General features: G+C 39.8%; 1 protein-coding gene across 2 annotated transcripts in view; it reads right to left on the bottom strand.

The window, feature by feature from the left end:
• The window catches only part of CCNB3 (cyclin B3), a 79,849-nt gene extending 56,063 nt beyond the window's left edge, over positions 1-23,786 (bottom strand). For both annotated transcript variants that reach the window (XM_017954276.3, XM_021932907.2), the window contains exons 1-3: positions 22,937-23,786; positions 1,115-1,188; positions 470-602 (exon numbers count right to left, since the gene is read on the bottom strand). In XM_017954276.3, coding sequence (XP_017809765.3) covers positions 470-565 — 96 coding nt within the window. In that variant the 5' untranslated portion in view covers positions 566-602; positions 1,115-1,188; positions 22,937-23,786. The remainder of the gene's footprint in view (positions 1-469; positions 603-1,114; positions 1,189-22,936) is intronic.
• Between the last annotated feature and the right edge of the window lie 1,022 nt (positions 23,787-24,808).

Genomic DNA, 24,808 nt, shown 5'->3' with positions numbered 1-24,808 from the left:
TGATGATGAACACAGAATATCCTAAGGTTAGAACATCAAACTATCAATAAAGTCAAAACAGCAGAGTCAAAATATACCCATTCTTCAAATTTAATAGCTATAAAAAGCATAATAATAAATGTGCTGATATAATCTTCATACTCTCCCCAGAATGTACCAGTCTTTCAGCAAGGTGCTTGGAGCTTCTCAGAGAAAGTAAGGACATAGACATGATCATTAATGAGGACTGAGTGTTGTTCAGTTTTGAGGGTTATGGAGGGTGGCCTTCATTCGAGCCCTGCATTTATGGGAAAGAAGAGCCCAAAGTTCTAATTTGCTGGCATTCTCCAACTGCAAGGGCTGCCACCCCTCCCCATTTTCTCAGGTTAAACCAGACATATTTCAAAAGACTCACAGGTGAGGATAGGTACTGAGCCAACACAGGAAGAGACTACCAAAGATATTGTCAGGGAAGACAGCTTGCTCTAACCTTTTCAGACTGGTCATGATGACTGGGCACAATTTTGCTGGACTGAGATTTCGTAGGCTCAGGTTTGGAGCTCTGGGGTGGTAGTGGCAGTAGCATCTCTTACAGATTCAGCTGTGTCTTGTCCAAGGCAGGGCTGCAATCAGAAAGAGGCTCTTTAACACCATTCACCAGAAACACCATGAATTCTCTGAAAATTCTTGAGAAAACCCAGTCTATCTATAGCATCCCTAGGAGAAAACAGACTTTGATGTTGGGCAGATCTGGATTAAAATCTTGGTTTTATCACAATTAACCTCAGGCAAGTGACTGACTTAAAAATCTCTGGACTTCAGTTACCTCATCTGTAAAATGGAGGTAAGTATACCTACCTCTGCAGGGTGTTGTTCAAATTAAATGAGATACTTTATGTAAAAAGCCGAGCACTGTGCCTACCATCCTCTGTGAACGCTGGGATGTTGTCTAGCCCCTAGTTTAGGCCTAGCAGCACTGGGAACAAATTACATAGGAGTTTTGCATTGAAAACAATGAAGAACATGACGGCTCATATAGTATGAAGGCAAGCTGGTAGAGCTAATGTTCTTTAAAAGGCATGGGGTCCTGACAAAGCAATTATGACCCTACAGAGAAAACAATAACTGCACACACATGTATTCGCGATAGGCCAGGCAGCATTCAAAGACTGCATTCAACAGAAGAAACTGTAATCCAGTTCCAGACACCTGGAAGGAACAAAAAATTCAAAAGATGAGATTATAGCAAAATAAACTAACTTACTAAAAAATCACTTGACATAAGAACTTGATCTTGGATTCCCAGTCTCCAGAACTGTGAGAACTAATGCCACCCAGTCCATGACACTTTATTATAGCAGCACAAACTAAGTGCTATAGAAACATAATGGAAAGTCAGTAATCTTGTTGGGGACAGGGGCTGGAGGAAGGCTTCACAAAGGAAGTAACGTGTGATTAGGACTTAAAATGACAAACAGGTTCCCAAGTTGACTGGGAGGTGTCCAGGCAAAGAAAGCCTGAGACCAGGTAAAGGCATGAACATACAGAGTTCAGGGATGTCCTAGCTGTCTGGAGTAGGGAGCGTAAATAACATGTTGGGGAGGGGTTAGAATGAGGCTGAAAAGCTAGGCTGGGGCCAGGTTGGTAAGAAAAGGAAACAGAAAATTCTGCAGCTTGAGGGCAAAGTTTAAGAAAGGGGAAAGGCTGACTTGGGTTTTGTTTTGGATGGAGAAGGATGAAACATTTTGTAGGTGAGGAAAAGCCAGTATAAGTATATGCATTCACATATATTACCTCAGTTGATTCTCACAACAAAACCATGAGGCTAAGCAAGGCAGGTACAATTCTATTTTACAGTCTCAGATGAATTAAGTAACTTACTACCAGGACAAACTATTAAGGAGCATAGATTGCCCAGCTTTTTCCAGGGCAATTTCTAAAATACCATGAAGTCTCTTTGATCACACTCAAAAACATTCCAAAACAGTGAAAGGCCATAGTGTGAGGAGGTAGAATGAGCACAGGTCTTGGAGTCTGAATAACTGGACTTCTAAGCCAAACAAGTTAGCATTTCTGAGCCTCAGTTTCCTCATTTTCAAAACAGCTATAACACCACTTACTTGTAGAGGACTTGTGTGGCTCAAATGCAAATTTACATGTACGAAACCTGATACATGGCAGGCATTTAATAAATGCTGTCTTACTCCCCTCTTCTATCAAATCCAAACCTATATTCCATCTCATTCCTCAAACCTCAGCCAAGCAACAATAAAGTTAAATTGGGTGCACCCACCCTTAACTGCACTGTATGAAAATCACTTACTCCACTACTATTATTTACACCTCATATATTTTTTTTTTTAATGGACAACCAAAGACTCACACTCTGAAACCTTTACCTTTTAAAAGGAAAAAGAAATATGGAGTCCACAGGCTAGAAAACTCTCAGTTGATAACATACAGGTTAACTAAATCTCAGAGAAAATAAGGTTACTTAAATGATGGTCATATACCCCATTTATTATCCTGAACACTAATCATTTGCATTGAGGGAAAGACGCACTGACTTGGGTAAACTAATTTTCCCAGGGGGAAGGGGAGGAGAAGGGATTGACATCATCAAAAAGATCCTTTCATAAAAGGACACTCTCTGCAGAACACTCTCAACTTCTGCCACCTACAGAACCCTGAGCCTTGGGCAAGAAAATTAGAATCCTTTCCCCTTTTCAGACTTTCCATGTCCCCTATATACACACTGGCAAGTGCTGCAGACTCCACTGGACCTCCCAGGGCTGGTGCTGAAACCAACACAGGGGCAGCAGGGTTAAGCTGATCAAAATAGTCTACAGGAAGTAGTAGCAACTTCATTTTTTATATAAAGACAGGTTACAGACAGCAAGGCTCTGGGGAGAGAACACAGCACTGTGTCAATAAAGCAGCACTGGGCTGGGAAGGATGGCTAAGGTCTAGTTCTGGCCCTGCTCTTAGTTGGCTGGGTGACACTGAGGCAAGTGGCAAGTGGCAAAGAGGCAAGTCCCTTTCCCTCTCTGGGCCCTAGTTTTCCCACCCAATAAAACGAAGCAGTGGAACTACAGCCTCCTCGCTATTCAATGTGGTCAATGGACAAGCAACATTAGCATCACCTGGAAATTTGTTAGCAATTTAAAACCTCAGGGCCCAAACTAGACCTATCAAATAAAAATCTGCAAATTAACAATGTCCCCAGGTGATTTCTATGCACGTTAAGATTTAAGCCCCGCTGTTCTAGGGTCCCTTCTACCTCTGATCTTCTACGATTCTAAGTGGGCCGTAGCAGAGGGTGGTGAGAAAGCCAAAGCTGAAGGGGGTTGCAGGTGGGAACAGAAAAGAGCCAGTGAAGATAAAGGGTTAACAATAGAGTGAGGACACATGTGTCCATCCTCCCTTCATGTCCTTCAACCTGTAGCTCAAAAGACATCCTGCAAGGAGCATTCTATGACTTAAATATGTCTGATCCCTCTACACTTGTAGATGAAATTAATCCTGCACACTTTCACTTGTGAAAAGACGTTTTGTAAAAGTCCTCTGATTCAGGCACGTGTACTAATTGCTCCATCTAAAAGCTGGGACCCAGTCTTGTTTGCTTTGCCATCTCACTCCTTAACAAACACTCCCCCTGCCCAACCTTGTACAGGGCTCACTCCACAGGCTGCTGATCGACAGGAGATTGAAAAGTTTCCTTACAGGAACACCGCGCATCCCAGTAACAGAATTCAGCAAGGGGCTGGAGTGATGCCCAAGGACCCACTGGTAGGCGACAGAGCCGGACACTGGAGCCAGCAGTACTTGCCCAAAGGCGCCTACCTCACACCGAGATTGAGGACAGACAGCAAAGACCATAGACGCACCCCTGGACCAGGTGAGGCCAGGGAAATGAACTGAGCTCCTTACTATAGCGGCTCGAGTTCCTCTCAACCTGGCTCCTGCGCCCCTCCACCAGCCCAGTTGGGATTTTGAAAACTACAGTCGTCACTAAGTGCAGTGGTGATTGGCCAGCAGAGGACCAATCAGCGTGCACAGCTGCAACACGCGAAAGCCTAACAGGAAGGGGTGGAGCTGGGTAGTTTAAAAAAAAAAAAAATCGAACTCTGTCACTGGGGACCTCGCAGTAGGGTGTTGTTTCTAGTATAATCGGTTGGACCAGGCTGGGCTGACACGCAGGGAGTATCGGGTTTCTTTAAAGAAGGGTTTTTGGCCAGGAGCGGTGGCCTACTCCTGTACTCCCAGCTCTTTGGGAGAGCGAGTTGGGGCGGATCGCTTGAGCACAGGAGTTGGAGATAAGCCTGTGCAACATGGAAAAACCCCGTCTCTATGAAAGATAAAAAATTAGTAAGGGCGTAGTGGCGTGTGCCTATAGTCCCAGCCACTTGGAAGGCTGAGGTGGTAGGATCACTTGAGCCCGGGAGGCAGAGGTTGCAGTGAGCAATGATTGTGCCACTGCACTCCAGCCTGAGTGACAAAGACCCTGTCTCAAAAAAATAAAATAAAATAAAATAAACGACGTGTTTTCATTTAAATAATCTTGCCAGAGGATGGGAAGAGCAGAGCAGGTGTATAATGCAGGCACAGGCCTATTAAAACATTAATATTAATAACCACTTATAGAGTCAAGCCTTAACTCCTGCAGGCTTCACAAATAGCCTTGTGAAGGAAGCAAGGCAGAAGTTACTGCCCCTATTTTATGAATGAGCACCCGAAGTGCAGAGAGCTAATAGTAGTTAAGTTAATTCAGCATGTGCTACCTGCTATAAAATTTTTTATTGCTTTAAATCCTGTCCAAAAACCAGATACTCGTATTATTGCCATTTTACACATGACAAAATTGTAGTTTGCTAATAGCTCAATGTCTCATTCATTTCATTCATACATTAGTTCAATTGTTTAACAAATATTTATTGATCACCTGCTTTGTGCCAGGAACTAGAATATATATATATTCTATATGTATGATCCCAGGCCCTCTTCTCTTTTTAATCTCCCTGGGTTATCTCATCCAGATACATGACTTTAAATATTATCTAAAAGCTGGCCCTAAACTCCACGTTCATGAATCCAAATTACTACTCCACATCTCCACTTGGATGTCTAATAGACAACTCAAATTCAATATGTTCACAATAGAACTCTGAATTGTCAAGCCCCTCCCCAAACCTGATCCTTTTCTCAGTATCCCCCATTTCAGAAATTGATACCACATCAAACCTGTTATTCAAGCCAGAAAGCTGGGTATCATCTATGATTCTAACTTTTTTCCATCACCTTTGTTGATTTGACCTCAAAATATATCTATATCCATCAACATCTCTCCATCTCCACTGCCACCTAGGCTCTCATTTGGCTCACTGTCAAGAGCCTCAAAGCTATTTTTCCCATTTCCAAAATTTACCTTTCTCTGATACAAATATAACACAACAACAAGAGTGATCTTTTAAAAAAAAGAAAAATGGTATTGTGTCCCTCCCTTCTTCAGTAATTTCCCACAGAATTTAAAATAAAATTCCTAACTACCTACCCTGGTCTACAAGGTCCTGCCTACCTCATCAACCTCATTTCATAGACTGCATTTCCCATTCCCTGCTCTCCAACCATAATAGTCTTCTTTCAAACATTTGAACTTACCAAACTCTCTCTACCTGGTATTTTTGTACAAGATGTTCCCCCAGCCTGGAACATTCTTCCCTCTATTTTTAAAATTGCAAGTTTTTTCTCAAGGATCAAGTCTCAGCTTAAATGCCCCTCTTCAGAGAGGCCTTCCCTGCCCATGTTATTTAAAGGATTCTTCTCCCACTCCATTATACTCAGCCCCTTAACTTTTTAAAGAGTAATACTGCTATTTGTAATTTTTAATTTCTCAAGAATGCAAAGTTCATAAAGAGTAGGACCATACATGTTGTGCTCTATCTTCAGTAGTGAGCATTAACAAAAGCTCACGTTTATAAATTATTTACTATATGTTAGAAACTGTTCTAACATTCACAAAAATCGTATAAGGTATTAATATCCCCATTTGCTGATGAGGATCCTGAGACATGGAAAAGTTTAGTAACTTTCTCAAGATCACACAGCTAGTAAGTGATCAGATTGGAATTTAAACACAGGCCGTCTGATTCCAGAGAACAAACATAACCATCACCCCATATTTGCCTCCTTGATAGATAACTGAAAAATATTTGTTCACTAAGTAAATGAGTATCTTCTTGTAAAGGTCATCATTGTAGACAAGTATCTCACTGGGATGCACATAAAGGAAATGTAGCATTGACACAAGTCACCATAAGTCTTTAGTCATGAGAGGAAAAGGTCTATCCACCAAAACAACAGCAACACAAAAATCACAAAACAAGCAATTTCATTTATGTTATTTTTTCCCAGCTTTTCACATCAACAACAAAAACTTATTGAGTAAAAGTTGTGATTTTTCCAAAAATTTTTAAACGTATTTTTCCCTTAGCTGGCATACCTGCAGTTGACTTAAACTTTTCTTTGGGTACCATCCTGAGAAGACACTGAGAAAAGAGAAGACAGCCCTTCGACTCCACAATTTGTCAATATTTCACTCGTCCCAGGTATACAACATTCTTATAAACTCTCCTTCCTCCTCCCTATACCTCTGTATTAAAGTGTAATAGAAAAGATCTATTATAATGTACCTTACTTTTACATGAAAATATATTACAGATGGATCCAAGATTTGAATTTAAAATGGAACCATGAAAATACCAGACAAACTATAAAAGAACATTTTTATAATTGTGCAGAAGGAAAAAAACTTTCAAAACAGGATGATAAATTGTTAGTAGCTAAAAATTTAAAAATTTATGTTTGGCACAACAAACAGCAAAGCAAGGTTAAAAAAAAAACCTAACAACAAATGGGGAAAAAAAAATTGACAATACAAATGACAAAAGAATACTTCCCAAAATGTAGAACAAGCTCTCTAGATTCCTCCTCTCTGGGTAGGGCATCTCTGAAAAAAAGGCAGCAGCCCCAGACATGGACTTATATAATAAAACTCCCATCTCCCTGGGACAGAGCACCCGGGGGAAGTGACAGCTGTGGGTACAGCTTCAGCAGACTTAAACGTTCCTGCCTGCTGGCTCTGAAGTGAGCAGCGGATCTCCCAGCACAGCGCTCAAGCTCTGATAAGGGACAGACTGCCTCTCAAATGGGTCCCTGACCCCCGTGCCCCCTGACTGGAAGACACCTCCCAGCAGGGGTCGACAGACACCTCATACAGGAGAGCTCTAGCTGGCATCTGGCGGGTGCCCCTCTGGGACAAAGCTTCCAGAGGAAGAAACAAGCAGCAATCTGCTTTTCTGCAGCCTCTGCTGGTGATACCCAAGCAAACAGGGTCTGGAGTGGACCTCCAGCAAACTCCAGATCTGCAGCAGAAAGGCCTGACCGTTAGAAGGAAAACTAACAAACAGAAAGGAATAGTGTCAACATCAACAAAAAGGATGTCCACACAAAAACTCCATCCGAAGGTCACCAACATCAAAGACCAAAGGTAGATAAATCCACAAAGATGAGGAAAAACCAGTGCAAAAAGGCTGAAAATTTCAAACCCAGAATGTCTCTTCTCCTCCAAAGGATCACAGCTCCTTGCCAGCAAGGGAACAAACTGGATGGAGAATGAGTTTGATGATTTGACAGAAGTAGGCTTCAGAAGGTGGGTAATAACAAACTCCTCCGAGCTAAACAAACACGTTCTAACCCAATGCAAGGAAGCTAAGAACTTAGATAAAAGGTTACAGGAACTGCTAACTAGAATAACCAGTTTAGAGAAGAACATAAATTACCTGATGGAGCTGAAAAATACAGCACGAGAATTTCGTGAAGCATACACAAGTATCAATAGCCATATCGATCACGAGGAGGAAAGGATATCAGAGACTGAAGATCAACTTAATGAAATGAAGCGTGAAGACAAGATTAGAGAAAAAAGAAAGAAAAGGAACAAACAAAGCCTCCAGGAAATATGGGACTATGTGAAAAGACGAAACCTACGTTTGATTTGTGTACCTGAAAGTGACAGGGAGAATGGAACCAAGATGGAAAACACTCTTCAGGATATTATCCAAGAGAACTTCTGCAACCTAGCAAGAGAGGCCAACATTAAAATTCAGGAAATATAGAGAACACCACAAAGATACTCCTTAAGAAGAGCAACCCCAAGACACATAATCGTCAGATTCACCAAGGTTGAGATGAAGGAAAAAAATGTTAAGGGCAGCCAGAGAAAGGTCAGGTTACCCACAAAGAGAAGCCCATCAGACTAACAGCGGATCTCTCTGCAGAAACCCTATAGGCCAGAAGAGAGTGAGGGCCAATATTCAACATTCTTGAAGACAAGAATTTTCAGCCCAGAATTTCATGTACAGCCAAATTAAGCTTCATAAGTGAAGGAGAAATAAAATCCTTTACAGATAAGTAAATGCTAAGAGATTTTTGTCACCACCAGGCCTGCCTTACAAGAGCTCCTGAAGGAAGCACTAAATATGGAAAGGAAAAACCAGTACCAGCCACTGCAAAAATATACCAAATTGTAAAGAACATTGACACTATGAAGAAACTGCATCAACTAACAGGCAAAATAACCAGCTAGCATCATAATGACAGGATCGAATTCACACATAACAATATTAACCTTAAATGTAAATGGGCTAAATGCCCCAATTAAAAGACACAGATTGGCAAATTGGATAAAGAGTCAAGACCCATCAGTGTGCTGTATTCAGGAAACCCATCACACGTGCAAAGACACACATAGGCTCAAAACAAAGGGATGGAGGAATATTTACCAAGAAAATTAAATGCAAAAAAAAAAAGCAGGGGTTGCAAACCTAGTCTCTGATAAAACAGATTTTAAACTAACAAAGATAAAAAAAGACAAAGAAGGGCATTACATAATGGTAAAGGGATCGATGCAACGAGCAAACTATCCTAAATATATAAGCATCCAATACAGGAGCACCCAGATTCATAAAGCAAGTTCTTAGAAACCTACAAAGAGACTTAGACTCCCACACAAGAATAGTGGGAGACTTTAACACCCCACTCTCAATATTAGGCAAATCAACGAGACAGAAAATTAACAAGGATATTCAGGATTTGAACTCAGCTCTGGACCAAGCAGACCTAATAGACATCTACAGAATTCTCCACCCCAAATCAACAGAATATACACTCTTCTCAGTACCACATCACACTTATTATAAAATCAACCACATAATTGGAAGTAAAACACTCCTCAGCAAATACAAAAGAACGGATATCATAACAAACAGTCTCTTAGACCACAGTGCAATCAAATTAGTACTCCAGATTAAGAAACTCACTCAAAACCACACAACCACATGGAAACTGAACACCCTGCTCCTGAATGACTACTGGGTAAATAACAAAATTAAAGCAGAAATAAATAAGTTCTTTGAAACCAATGAGAACAAAGACACAATGTACCAGAATCTCTGGGACATAGCTAAAGCAGTGTTTAGAGGGAAATTTATAGCACTAAAATGCCCACAGGAGAAAGCAGGAAATATCTAAAATCAACACCCTAACATCACAATTAAAAGAACAGAAAACCAAATACCGAATGTTCTCACTCATAGGTGGGAATTGAACAATGAGATCACTTGGACAGAGGAAGGGGAACATCACACACCGGGTCCTATTGTAGGGAGGGGGAAGGGGGGAGGGATAGCATTAGGAGATATACCTAATGTAAATGACGAGTTAATGGGTGCAGCACACCAACATGGCTCATGTATACATATGTAACAAACCTGCATATTGTGCACATGTACCCTAGAACTTAAAGTATAATAAAAAAAATTAAAAGAAAAACAACAACAACAAAAAGAACTACAGAAGCAAGAGCAAACAACTTCAAAAGCTAGCAGAAGACAAGAAATAACTAAGATCAGAGCAGAACTGAAGGAGATAGACACATGAAAACCCCTTCAAAAAATTGAAGAATACAGGAACTAGTTTTTTGAAAACATTAACAAAATAGATAAACCGCTAGCCAGACTAATAAAGAAGAAAAGAGAGAAGAACCAAACATACACAATAAAAAACAATAAAGGGGATATCACCACTGATTCCACAGAAGTAGAAACTACCGTCAGAGAATACTATAAACACCTCTATGCAAATAAACTAGAAAATCTAGAATAAATGGATACATTCCTGGACACATACACCCTCCCAAGACTAAACCAGGAAGAAATCAAATCTCTGAATTGACCAACAACAAGTTCTGAAATTGAGGCAGTAACTAATAGACAACCAACCAAAAAAAGCCCAGAACCAGACGGATTCACAGCCGAATTCTGCCAGAGGTGCAAAGAGGAGCTGGTACCATTCCTTCTGAAACTATTCCAAACAATAGAAAAAGAGGTACTCCTCCATAACTCATTTTATGAGTTATTAGCATCATCCTGATAACAAAACCTGGCAGAGACAGAACAAGAAAAGAAAATTTCAGGCCAATATCCCTGATGAACATCGATGCAAAAATCTTCAATAAAATACTGGCAAACCAAATGCAGCAGCACATCAAAAAGCTCTTACAAGAGCTCCTGAAGGAAGCACTAAATATGGAAAGGAAAAACCAGTACCAGCCACTGCAAAAATATACCAAATTGTAAATGCTAATCAAAAAGTGTATCCCCCACGATCAAGTCAGCTTCATCCCTGGGATGCAAGGATGGTTCACCTCAACACAGGCAAATCAATAAACGTAATCCATCACATAAACAGAACCAATTACAAAAACCACATGATTATGCAGAAAAGGTCTTCGATAGAATTTAACACAACTTCATGCTAAAAACTCTCAATAAACTAAGTATTGATGGAATGTATCTCAAAATAATAAGAGCTATTTATGACAAACCCACAGCCAATATCATACTGAATGGGCAAATGCTGAAAACATTCCCTTTGAAAACCGGCAAAAGACAAGGATGCCCTCTCTCACCACTCCTATTCAGCACAGTATTGGAAGTTCTGGCCGGGGCAATCAGGCAAGAGAAAGAAATAAAGGGTATTCAAATAGGAAGAGAGGAAATAAAATTGTCTCTGTTTGCAGATGACATGACTGTATCTTTAGAAAACCCCATCGTCTCAGCCCAAAATCTCCTTATGCTGATAAGCAACTTCAGCAAAGTCTGAAGATACAGAATCAATGTACAAAAATCACAAGCATTCCTATACACCAATAAGAGACAGAGAGCCAAACCATGAATGAGCTCCCATTCACAATGGCTACAAAGAGAATAAAATCCCTAGGAATACAACTTACAAGGGATTTGAAGGACCTCTTCAAGGAGAACTACAAACCACTGTTTAAGGAAATAAGAGAGGACACAAACAAATGGAAAAACATTCCGTGCTCAAGGATAGGAAGAATCAATATCGTAAAAATGGCCATACTGCCCAAAGTAATTTATAGATTCAGTGCTATCCTCATCAAGCTACCACTGACTTTCTTCACAGAATTAGAAAAAACTACTTTAAATTTCATATGGACCCAAAAAAGAGCCCGGATAGCCAAGACAATCCTAAGCAAAAAGAACGAAGCTGGAGGCATCATGCTACCTGACTTCAACTATACTACAAGGCTACAGTAACCACAACAGCATGGTACTGGTACCAAAACAGATATATCAACCAATAAAACAGAACAGAGTCCTCAGAAATAATGCCACACATCTACAACCATCTGATCTCTGACAAACCTGATGAAAACAAGCAATGAGGAAAGGATTCCCCATTTAATAACTGGTGTTGGGAAAACTGGCTAGCCATATGCAGAAAACTGAAACTGGACCCCGTCCTTACACCTTACACAAAAATTAACTCAAGATGGATTAAAGACTTAAACGTAAGACCTAAAACCATAAAAACCCTAGAAGAAAACCTAGGCAATACCATTCAGGATATAGCCATGGGGAAAGACTTCATGACTAAAACACCAAAAGCAATGGCAACAAAAGCCAAAATTGACAAATGGGATCTAATTAAACTAAAGAACTTCTGCACAGCAAAATAAACTATCATAAGAGTGAAAAGGCAACCTACAGAATGGGAGAAAATTTTTGCAATCTATCCATCTGACAAAGGGCTAATATCTAGAATCTGCAAAGAATTTAAACAAATTTACAAGAAAAAAACAACCCCATCAAAAAATGAGCAAAGGATATGAACAGACACTTCTCAAAAGAAGACATTTATGTGGCCAACAAACATATGAAAAAAAGCTCATCATCACTTGTCATCGGAGAAATGCAAATCAAAACCACAATGAGATACCATCTCATGCCAGTTAGAATGGCAATCATTAAAAAGTCAGGAAACAGATGCTACAGAGGATGTGGAGAAATAGGAACACTTTTACACTTGGTGGGAGTATAAATTAGTTCAACCATTGTGGAAGACAGTATGGCAATTCCTCAAGGACCTAGAACCAGAAATACCATTTGATCCAACAATCCCATCACTGGGTATATACCCAAAGGATTATAAATCATTCTACTATAAAGACACATGCACATGTATGTTTATTGCAGCAGTATTCACAATAGCAAAGACTTGGAATCAAGCCAAATGCCCATCAATGATAGACTGGATAAAGAAAATGTGGCACATATAGTATACCATGGAATACTATACAGCCATAAAAACAGATGAGTTCATGTCTTTGCAGGGACATGGATGAAGCTGGAAATCATCATTCTAGGCAAACTAACACAGGAACAGAAAACCAAACACCACATGTTCTCACTCATAACTGGGAGTTGAAAAATGAGAACACATGGACACAGTGAGGGGAACATCACACACTGGGGCCAGTCAGGGGGTGGGGGCCTAGGGGAGGGATAGCATTAGGAGAAATACCTAATGTAGATGACGGGTTGATGGGTGCAGCAAACCACCATGGCACGTGTATACCTATGTAACAAGCCTGCACCATCTGCACATGTATCCTAGAACTTAAAGTATAAGAAAAAATGTACAATGAGAACTCTATGATCAATAAAATAGATGAACTTCCCATCAAAAAAGTTGGCAAGAAGATGAAAAATTAAAAAAGAAATACAAACAACCAATAACCATGAAAATATGTTCAATTTCACTAAAAACAAATGCAGATTAAAACAACAATAGATTATTTTTGTTTAGGACACTGACAAAGCTTTAATATATTGATAATAACTTCTGTTGGTGAGGGGGTGGGTAAACAGTCATTTGTATTCACTGTCGATGGAAATAAAAACTGCCATAAACTTTGGGAGGGTTATTTGAAAATATCTATTGGATTTCAAATGTTTGAACCCTTTTACCCAGAGATTCTACTTCTATTAATCTTTACCACAAAAATACTTAAGTCTCAGAAATAAGACTGAAAATTTCCCAAATCTGGGAGAGATATAAATCTAGACTGAAGATGCTAAGCAAATCCTAAACAGGATAAACCCAAAGTAATTAACACAACAAACACATCATAAAACTTCTGAAACTTAACAACACAGAAAAAAACTTTGAAGGCAGAAAGAGGGGAATGAAATATTTCTAATAGAAGTAACAATTTCTGAGTAATAGTAGATTTCTTATTAGAAACTGTGCAGCCCAGAAGGAGGTGACACAATATTTTCCAAAAACTAAAAGAAAACAGCTCTAAACTCAGAATTCTATATCCAGGGAAAATATCCTTCAAGAGTAAAGGGAAAATCAAGACATTCTCAGATGAAGGAAAATTAAGAGAATTTGTTGCCAGTAAATCTACCCCAATAGAATAGAAAATTCACAAATTAAAAAAAAAATAAAAGGTATAAAAGAAGGAATCTTAAAACATCAGGAAGAAAGAACAATAGAAAGAGCAAAGTATGGGTCAATTCAACAGACTTTCCTTCTGATCCTGAGTTTTCTCAAATATGTTTGACAGTTATGGCAAAAATTAGAACATTGTCTGATGTGGTTCTCAATGTAGGTACAGGAAATGTTAAAAACAGTAATATCAAAAAATAAAGGAGGATAAAGAGATATAAAGGAAGGAAATGTTTCTATACCTCTTGCAAACTGGGAAATGATAACTCCAGTAGAATCTGAAAATACACAAAAAATACACACATATGCGCGCGTGCGCGCGCACACACACACACACACACACACAGAGTAATACCCAGAGCAACCATTATGAAAGCCATATGAAGAGAGGCACTCAAAACCACTACAGATGCATCCAAATGGAATTACAGTGGATGTTCATGTAACTGACTGGAAGGCAGAAAAATAAAATAAAATATAAACATGAAAACTAGAAGGAATAACCAGAGAACAAAAAATAAAAATGGCAAACTTAAGGTATGACATATCAATAATCATATTAAATGTAAATAAATTAAGTAAAACAATTAAAAGACTGATACTGGCAAAGTGAATTTTAAAAAGCACACCCCAAGCTGGGCACAGTGGTTCATGCTTGTAATCCCAGCACTTTGGGTGGCCGAGGTGAGCAGATCATGAGGTCAGGAGATAGAGACCATCCTGGCTAACACTGTGAAACCCCATCTCTACTAAAAATACAAAAAAATTAGCTGGGCATGGTGGCCTGCCCCTGTATTCCCAGTTACTTGGGAGGCTGAGGCACGAGAAATGCTTGAACCTGGGAGGCGGAGGTTGCACTGAGCCAAGATTGCACCACTGCACTCCAGCCTGGGCGACAGAGTGAGACTCTGACACACGTACACACACACACACACAAACACACACACACACAAAAGGCCTGGTGTGGTGGCTCACACCTGTAATCCCAGCACTTTGGGAGGCTGAGGCAGGTGGATCACAAGGTCAGGAATTCGAGACCAGCCTGACCAACATCAACATGGTGAAACCCCGTCTCTACTGAAAATACAAAAATTAGCCAGACATGGTGGTGTGTGTCTGTATTCCCAGCTACTCAGGAGGCTGAGGCAGGAGAATCACTTGAACCCGGGAGATGGAGGTTGCAGTGAGCCGAGATCGCACCACTGTACTCCGGCCTGGGTGACAGAGGGAGACTCCATCTAAAAAACAAAAAACAAACAAACAAAAAAAAAAAAACCAGAGAAAAAAGAAAGAAAGAAAAGAAAAAAAAAAAAAAGCACACCCCAGTGACACGCTGTCAACAAGAAAACCCCCTTCAAATACAATGATATAAGCAGGTAGAAATTAAAAAGTGGAAAAAGATATATCATGCATACATTAATTTTAAACAAATAGGAGTGGCTATATTAATATCAGTTAAAGTAATATCAGAGCAAAGTAAATTAACAGGGTCAGGGAGAAACATTACATAATAATAAAAGGGTCAATCGACCAAGAAGATACAGCAATCTCAAACGTGTATGTACCAACCAACAGATCTGCAAAATACATGAAGCGAAGACTGACAGAACTGAAAGGAGAAATAGACAAATCCACATTTGCAGTTGGAGACTTCAACATCCCTATCTCAATAATTGATTTTTAAAAACCAGCTAGATAAAGAAATCATCAAGGGTATAGAAGAATTCAACCACAACAGCAACAAACAGAATCTAATTGACATTTATAGAACACTTCCCCGCTCCCAAGAAAAAACAAAATACACATTCATTTCCAGTGCCCATGGAACTTTCACCAAAATAGATGATACCCTCAATTGTAAAACAAATCTCAGCAAATAAAAAAGATTGAACTCATAACACAGTATGTTCTCTGACCATGATGGGATCAAACTAGAAATCAGTGACAAGAATAACAGAACAATCGGGCCAGGTGCCATGGCTCATGCCTGTAATCCCAGCAATTTGGGAGGCCGAGGCGGGTGGATCACGAGGTCAGGAGATCAAGACCATCCTGGCTAACACGGTGAAAACTCATCTCTACAAAAAATACAAAACATTAGCCCGGCATGGTGGCGGACGCCTGTAGTCCCAGTTACTCGGGAGGCTGAGGCAGGAGAATGGCTTGAACCTAGGAGGCAGAGTTTGCAGTGAGCTGAGATCGTACCACTGCACTCCAGCCTGGGCAACAGAGCAAGTCTCCATCTCAAAATAAATAAATAAATAAATAAATAATAACAGAACAATCTCCAAACACTTGGAAATGAAACGACATACCTCATGGATCAAAGATGAAGTTTTAATCAAAATAAAAAGAAAACACTGAACTAAATGAAAACGAAAATACAACACATCAAAATTTGTGGGTCAGGTATGGTGGCTCACACCTGTAATACCAGCAATTTGAGAGGCAAACATGGGGACAATCACATGAGGCCAGGAGTTCAAGACCACCCTGAGCAATATAGGGACATTCTGTCTCTATTTAAAATATATATATTCATTTTTAAATTACATATATGAAATATACATGTTGTATACATAAAAAATATAATATTACATATTATATTTCATTATATATTTTATTATACATAAAATATATCATATATTATATACTATCTACTATATGTAATACAATATATATTGTACATATACATAGGGAGAGAGACCGATGATATATATAGAATGGATGATACCCATATATACATATATACAGGGGTCACAGCTAAAATATATACATATATATATGGGCCACAGCTAAATCTGAAAGGGAAATTTATAACACTATTTAATATTAGAAAAGAGGAAAAGTTTAAAAGTCAATACTCTAAGCACCCACCTCAATACTAGAAAAATAAGAGAAAAATAAATCCAATGCAAGCATAACTTAGGAAAAAATAATGATAAAAGCAGAAATCAATGACATTAAAAACAGAAAAACCAATAGTAAAAATCAATGAGACAAAGTCTGGTTCTTTGAAAAGATTAAAAACCTGGCAAACCTCTACCAAGATTGACAAAGAAAAAGAAGACACAAATTAGCAATATCAGAAGTGACATAGATTAATAAATTTTACAGATCTGCTATACAACAGAGTGCCTAAAGTTAACAGTATTGGGCGCTTCAAAATTTGTTAAGAGGGTAGATATCATGTTAAGTGTTTTTACCAAGAAAACACCCAACAACAACAACAACAAAGGAACACAAGGAAACTTTGACTGATGTTGGATATGTCTACTACCTTGATTATGGTAATGGAATCATGAGTGTTTATATATGAACAAGCTTGTGAAATTGTACACATTAAATATATGCAGTTCTTTGTATTAATATATCAATAATACCTCAATAAAAATTTTTTTAAAAGAAATAAAACAGGGGATTCTGCTACAGACCCTACTGACATAAAAAGGGTAAAGGAATACTTTAAACAACACTACACACATCAATTTGACAACTTAAAACAAATAGATAAATTCCTTCGAAAGCACACTGCCACAGCACACCCAGTAGGAAATACATCATTTGAATAGCCCCAGTTTTAAATAAATTCAATTATTAATTTTAAAATTTCCCAAAAGAAAAATATCCAGGCCCAGATGATTTCACTGGAGAATTAAACAAAATATTTAAAGAAAAATTAATAGCAATTCTACATATGTCTCTTCCATAAAATAGAAAACGGAACAATTCTCAACTTCTTATATGAGAACACTTTTATAGTGTTGCCAAAAACATCCAAAGATAATACAAAACAGGAAAACTCCATGGCCAATATCCCTCGTGAACATAGAAACAAAATTCTTAGCAAGATATTAGCAAACAAATTTGAGCAACATATTAAAAGTATTATTTAACATATACCATGACCAAGTGGGATTTATCCCAGGGATGCAAGGCTAGTTTGAAAAATCAATCCATGTAATCCAACATAGACATTGTCTTGTACACTGAGAACTACAAAACATCATTAAGAGAAAGACCCCTAAATAAATGGAAAGATGTCCCATGTTCATTGATCAGCTTACTCAATATTAAGATGGCAATACTGCTCAGATTGATCTACAGATTCAAGACAATCCCTATCAAAATCTGTGTGGAACAGAGATAACATATTAGACCTAAGAATATTGTCATTTGAAAATCCTGCTTACAAAGGTTGGCCCTTGGCTAGCATCTGGGAACTTGGATTTGAAGAGGCATTTACTAATATATATGAACCTGTGCTACCCTTAGCAGGGTAAGTGAAAATGGGTAAAACACAGTAATTCTCCTCAAGAAGTCCTGTTTTTGGAAAGATAAAGCTCACAATGAAACAAATACACCACAAGGCAGAATGTGATATGTGAATTATAAACTCACTAGGTGAATGTAAAACTGTTGAGAATTTCAGAAGACACGTATGATTGAGTCCACTCTTATTATCAACACCATCACTATTGTCATAATCATCTCAACATCACCAAAAGTTACTGAGTGTGTAAACACATGAGCCACTGCTAGGTTGTACAAAGAGACAGTTACTGCCTTCCTTGAACCTATACACATCTTCATGATGGAAATATTAAGGAAATGTATCAATAAATACGACATACACAAAAATGCAGTTTTTAGGATGGGGAGTGCTTCTGTCAAGAGAAATCACCAATTTCCCTTTTAATTGGAGGGATGCCTTCTCAAGACGCCTTTTGTACAGGGTGTTCTTCTACTGCATGGGAAAACGTTTTCCAACAGCTGCGACCTCCTAGTGGCCACATGAAGTCATTACCCCGATTCATCATCCTGACTTGAGAGCAAGAGGCACAGGAGGCTGGAGGGCAGTTGGTGAGATCACGGCTCACTGTAGCATCAACCTCCCATGCTGAAGCGATCCTCCCACCTCAGCCTTCTGAGTAACCGGTACTACAGGCACGTGCCACAACACCAAGCTACTTTTTTGTTTGTTTGTTTGGTAGAGACTGAGGTTTTGCTATGTTGCCCAGGCTGGTTTCAAACTCAAACTCCTGTCCTCAAGCAATCCTCCTGCCTCAGCCTCCCAAAGTGCTGGGATTACAAGTGTGAGCCACCGCACCCGGCTGTAATGTTTAAAACATGCATTCACTGATATACTACGCACAGGGCAGGATAAAGATTTTTTCACCAACTAATACTATAGTTAAGGTTTTTGTGTTTTGTTTTGTTTTGTTTTTTCTTTTGAGACACAGTCTTACTCTTTCACCCAGGCTGGAGTGCAGTGGTGCGATCTAGGCTCACTGTAGCCTTCGCCTCTGGGTTTCAAGTGATTCTCATGCTTCAGCCTCCAGAGTAGCTGGGATTACAGGTGCCTGCCACCACGCCCGGCTAATTTTTGTATTTTTAGTAGGGACGAGATATTGCCATGTTGGCCAGGCTTGTCTTGAATTCCTGAACTCAAAACAATCCACCTGCCTTGGCCTCCCAAAGCTAGGATTACAGGTGTGAGCCACCATGTCAGGCCTCAAGTACTCTTTAAAAGGTTATTTTGTCAGATGTTCCAGACAAGTTCGTTGGTTTGACAGGGAGGAAAAAAATCTGATTAAAGGCTACATTCCCTCAGTCAGTTTTCCACCCACATCTCCAGCTTGATACCTTATATTTCTATATTTATAATATATAATCAATATGTAAGGCAAAAAGCTCTTGTCACAGGTAACAAAACAAAATCTTCATCATTCCCTGCAGATAGTATATCAGTGAATGAATGTTTTAAATATTACAGCCAGAATTTAAACACAAGCAGTCTGATTCCAGAAAACAAACATGACCAGTACCCCGTATCTGTCTCCTTGATAGATAACTGAAAAAATATCTGTTCGCTAAGTAAATGAGTATCTTCTTGTAAAGGTCATCATTGTAGACAGTATCCCACTGGGATGCACATAAGGGAAACGTAGCATTAACACAAGTCACCCTAAGTTTTTAGTCATGAGAGGAAAAGGTCTATCCACCAAAACAACAGCAACACAAAAATCACAAAACAAGCAATTTCATTCTATTTTTTCTAGCTTTTCACATCAACAACAACAAAAAAACTTATTCAGTAAACGTTGTGATTTTTCCAAAATTTTTTAAACGTATTTTTCCCTTAGCTGGCATACCTCCAGTTGACTTAAACTTTTCTTTGGGTACCATTCTGAGAAGATACTGAGGAAAGAGAAGACAGCCCTTCGACTCCACAATTTGTCAATATTTCCCTCCTCCCAGGTATATAACATTCTCATAAAGTCTCCTTTCTTCTCCTCCCTATACCTCTGCATTAAAGCCTAAGAGAAAAGATCTGTTATTATCTACCTTACTTTTACATGAAAATAGATTACTGATGGATCCGAGATTTGAATGTAAAAATGAAACCATGAAAATACAGACAAGCTATAAAAGAATATTTCCATAATCTTGCAAAAGGAAGAAAAACTTTCAAAACAGGATGAGAAATTTTTCAGTAGCTAAAAATTTTTAAATTTCTGTTTGGCAAAAATCAATACTCTAAGCACCCACCTCACTACTAGAAAAAGAAGAGAAAGGTAAATCCAATGCAAGCATAAGGTAGGAAATAATAACAACAAAAGCAGAAATCAATGAAATTAAAAACAGAAAAACCAAGAGTAAAAATCAATGAAACAAAGTCTGGTTCTCTGAAAAGATCAAAAAGCTAACAAACCTCTAGCAAGACTGACAAAGAAAAGGAAGACACAAATTAGCAACATCAGAAATGACACAGATGAATAAATTTTAGAGATCTGCTGTACAACACAGTGCCTATAGTTAACAATATAGTATTGGGCCAGGCTCAGTGGCTCATGCCTGTAATGCCAACATGCTGGGAGACCAAGGCGGGTGGATCACTTGAGGTCAGGAGTTTAAGACCAGCCCGGCCAACATGGTGAAACCCCATCTCTACTAAAAATACAAAAATTAGCCAGGCGTAGTGGCGGGCACCTGTAATCCCAGCTACTCAGGAGGCTGAGGCAGGAGAATCTCTTCACCCAGGAGGCAGAGGTTTTGCTGTGCTGCCCAGGCTGGTCTCAAACTCAGACTCCTGCCCTCAAGTAATACTCCCGACTCAGCCTCTCAAAGTACTGGAATTACAAGAGTGAGCCACCGTGCCCAGCTGTCACCAAGTAATACTATATTTAATTTTTTTTTTTCTTTTGAGACAGTCTTGCTCTGTCGTCCTGACTGGAGTGCAGTGCCATGATCTCGGCTCACTACAACCTCCCCCTCCCAGGCTTAAGTGATCTTCCCACCTCAGCCTCCCGAGTAACTGGGACTACAGGCGTGCACCACAACACACTGCTAATTCTATTTTATTTCATTTATTTTTTGGTAGACACGGAAGTTTTGCTATGTTGCCCAGGCTTGTCTCAAACTCAAAGTCCTGCCCTCAAGCTATCTTCCCGCCTCAGCCTCCGAAGGTGCTGTGGTTACAGGAGTGAGCCGCTGCGCCCAGCTGTCACCAAGTAATAGTATACTTAATATTTTTATTTTTTATTTACTTTTTTTTTTTTTTTTTTTTTTTGAGATGGAGTCTCGCTCTGTCACCAAGCTGGAGTGCAGTGGCGCGATCTCGGCTTACTGCAACCTCTGCCTCCCCGACTCAAGTGATTCTCCTGCCTCGGCCTCCCAAGTAGCTACAGACACGTGCCACTATGCCCAGCTAATTTTTGTATTTTTAGTAGAAACGGGGTTTCACCATGTTGGCCAGGATGGTCTCGATCTTTTTTCCCTGTGATTCACCTGCCTCAGCCTCCCAAAGTACTGGGACTACAGGAGTGAGCCACCTCGCCCGGCTATTTATTTATTTTTTTTCTTTTGAGACAAGAGTCTCATTCTGTCGCCCAGGCTGGAGTGCAGAGGCATGATCTGGGTTCACTGCAACCTCTGCCTCCTGGACTCAAGTGATTCTCCTGCCTCAGCCTCCCAAGTAGCTACAGACGCATGCCACCATGCCCAGTTAATTTTTGTATTTTTAATAGAGACGGGTTTCACCACGTTGGCCAGGATGGTCTCGATCTCTTAACCTCATGATCCGCCCACCTCAGCCTCCCAAAGTGCTGGGACTACAGGCGTGAGCCACCGCGCCTGGCTATTTAATTTTTTTTTTTTTTTTCTTTTGAGACACGAGTCTCACTCTGTCGCACAAGCTGGAGTGCAGTGGCGCCATCTTAGCTCATTGCAACCTTCACCTCCCAGTTCAAGCCATCCTCCTGCTGCAGCCACGGCGCCCAGCTATAATGTTTAAAACATTCATTCACTGATATACTATCTGCAGGGCAGGAAAAAGATTTTGTCACCAAGTAATAGCATATATATTTTTTTTCTTTTGAGACAGAGTCTTGCTCTGTCACCCAGGCTGGAGTGCAGTGGCGCCATCTTGGCTCACTGCAACCTTCACCTCCCAGTTCAAGCCATCCTCCTGCCGCAGCCACTGCGCCCAACTGTAATGTTTAAAACATTCATTCACTGATATACTATCTGCAGGGCAGGATAAAGATTTTGTCACCAAGTAATAGTATATTTAAGTTTTTTTTTTTCTTTTGAGACAGTCTTGCTCTGTCACCCAGGCTGGAGTACAGTGTCGCCATCTTGGCTCACTGCAACCCCCGCCTCCCAGTTTCAAGGGATTCTTCCACCTCAGCCTCCCGAGTAGCTGGGACTAAAGGCGCGTGCCACCACGCCCAGCTAATTTTTGTCTTTTTAGTAGAGACGGGGTTTCGCCATAGTGACCAAGCTGGTCTCGAATTCCTGAGTTCAGGTGATCCACCCGCCCCGGACTCCCAAAGTGCTGAGATTACAGGCGCGAGCCACCACGGTCGGCCTGAAGTACTTTTTAAAGGTTATTTTGTCGGATGTTCCAGACAAGTTTATTGGTTTGACAGGGGGGAAATAAACTACTTAAAGGCTAGTTCCCTCAGCCAGTTTTCCTCCCACATCTCTAGCCTGACACAGGATATATTTCTATATTTATAATACATAATCAATATACAAGGCAAAAAGCTGTCGTCACGACTGACAATACACGCTGTACCTTTAACACGCCACAGATGGACTGGAACAAAAGCTTTTAGCAGAAAGTTCTCCACCAATCGGAAACTGAAAGAAAACAATACAAAAATAAGCCAATCAAAATGTAGATGAGGGACGGAGGGAGAGGGGACCAACCGCCTCAGCCCAACTGCCTCAGAATAACGGAAAAGCTTCCACAGAAACGCACATCAGCATAACCGGTACGAGAGGCGGCCGGACTGACCCCACCATTCTCACCAGCAGGGGGAGATCACGAATCAGCGCTTTTTTTTTTTTTAAAGTCTGACTTGAAACCACCAGATGGGGCCAGAAGATCAGAGTAGGTACCTTTCTACTTTTCTTTTTCTCAGGGAATTTCTCTTCTATCTCCAGACCCTGAATGAAATAAAAGGCATATTAATCATCACACACACAGACACACGCCCCCCAACCCCCAAGACGATGGAAGTGGCCAGTGCTCCCAAGCACCCCACCAGTCACGTGGCCTCTGCGCGCGAGCTAGTCTTTTATAATTAAAGTGGTAGGCATTTCATAAGGCTGTGCGTGAATTAAATGAGATAATGCATGTAATACACAGTACCAGGTAAATTCTCAGCCCCGACTCCAAACCCGCAGAATGAGAAACTGAAGCCCTCCAGGTGATTCTGATGCACACCAAAGTGTGACAATTATTGCTCTGGGAAAGAAGCCTGCCCACTCAGATAGCTAACCAAATTTTTTGGTCATTTTTACAGCTCTCATGACGCTGTGATTTCCGAATTATGTTTCCTGCCCTAAAAATTCCAGAACCTTGTGTCTTGAGCCCACCTGTGTGCCCAGTATTGTGGTGGATGCAATGGAAAAGAGATAGATAACCTTCTAGGCTTGTAATGTAAGTAATCTAGGAATAGGAAAAGGTAATTAACTCCACAAGGTCAGATTTAGTAAATGTCAGATGAATTATCCTGACAATAAGCAAATGTTCTAGGAAATCAGGGGAAGGAAATTTCATAATTATAAAGGGGAAAAGCCTGACCAGAAATAGCCACTGCCAAGCCAAGCCCACGCCTCAAAATTAGCCATAAGTCATTTTCTACCACAAGGTTATGGAACAGAACTTTAGCTGCCTAATTAAGCCCCTGCCTATAAAAGAACCCCTAACATACCTAAGATTCCACTTATCTTTAGCAGTTGCCCCCTGAAATTTTTTATGATGTTTATAGCCTTTAAAAGTCCTTTATTTTCCCCCTCCACTCCTCCAATCACTCATAGGAAAGAACAAATATGTACAATGCAGACAAAACACAAATACTTGACAGAAGTAATTATACAGTACCATTGCCAAGATGTTCAAAATGACTAATTTTTCACTTTGGTTGCATGAAGCTGCTCTGAATGTCAGTGTGCACTCTCATGGCAGGAAAACAAATCAAGAGAAAAAGAAGTGGTGTTCCCAATTATATTGGTCCACAGTAAATGATGTCTGATAATCATTGGCATCACTGCCCATTTTCTAAATGATCATTGTGTCATCACATAAAAGGTAGGGTAAATCTGAGACTGGAAGATACCCAGCAAGACTACCAGACAGTGATTTCATGAAGGCTGATGGTTCACTTCATTCAATTTCCTTTTGCCATTATTCATGGTAATGTTATAAACACAGGTCCCATTTTTATTATCTTCATAGTTTTTTCTAGCCAAATGCAAACTGAGAGTGTATTTAAAGTGTTGATTTGCACAATTATTCACAAGTTTGTGTGAAAGAGAAGATGTTTGGGTAGAATAAACAAGGTTACAAAATAGATGATGGTGCTTAGAAAAAAAAATGATGACCAAGGCTTTTGTGTTTAATATCTCTATATTTGGCTCTTAAAGGCAAACCTAAGTGCAG

The sequence above is a fragment of the Papio anubis genome, chromosome X (genome assembly GCF_008728515.1).
Source record: "Papio anubis isolate 15944 chromosome X, Panubis1.0, whole genome shotgun sequence".
Classification (NCBI taxonomy): Eukaryota; Metazoa; Chordata; class Mammalia; order Primates; family Cercopithecidae; genus Papio; species Papio anubis.
This window is presented reverse-complemented; position numbering and strand designations above follow the sequence as displayed.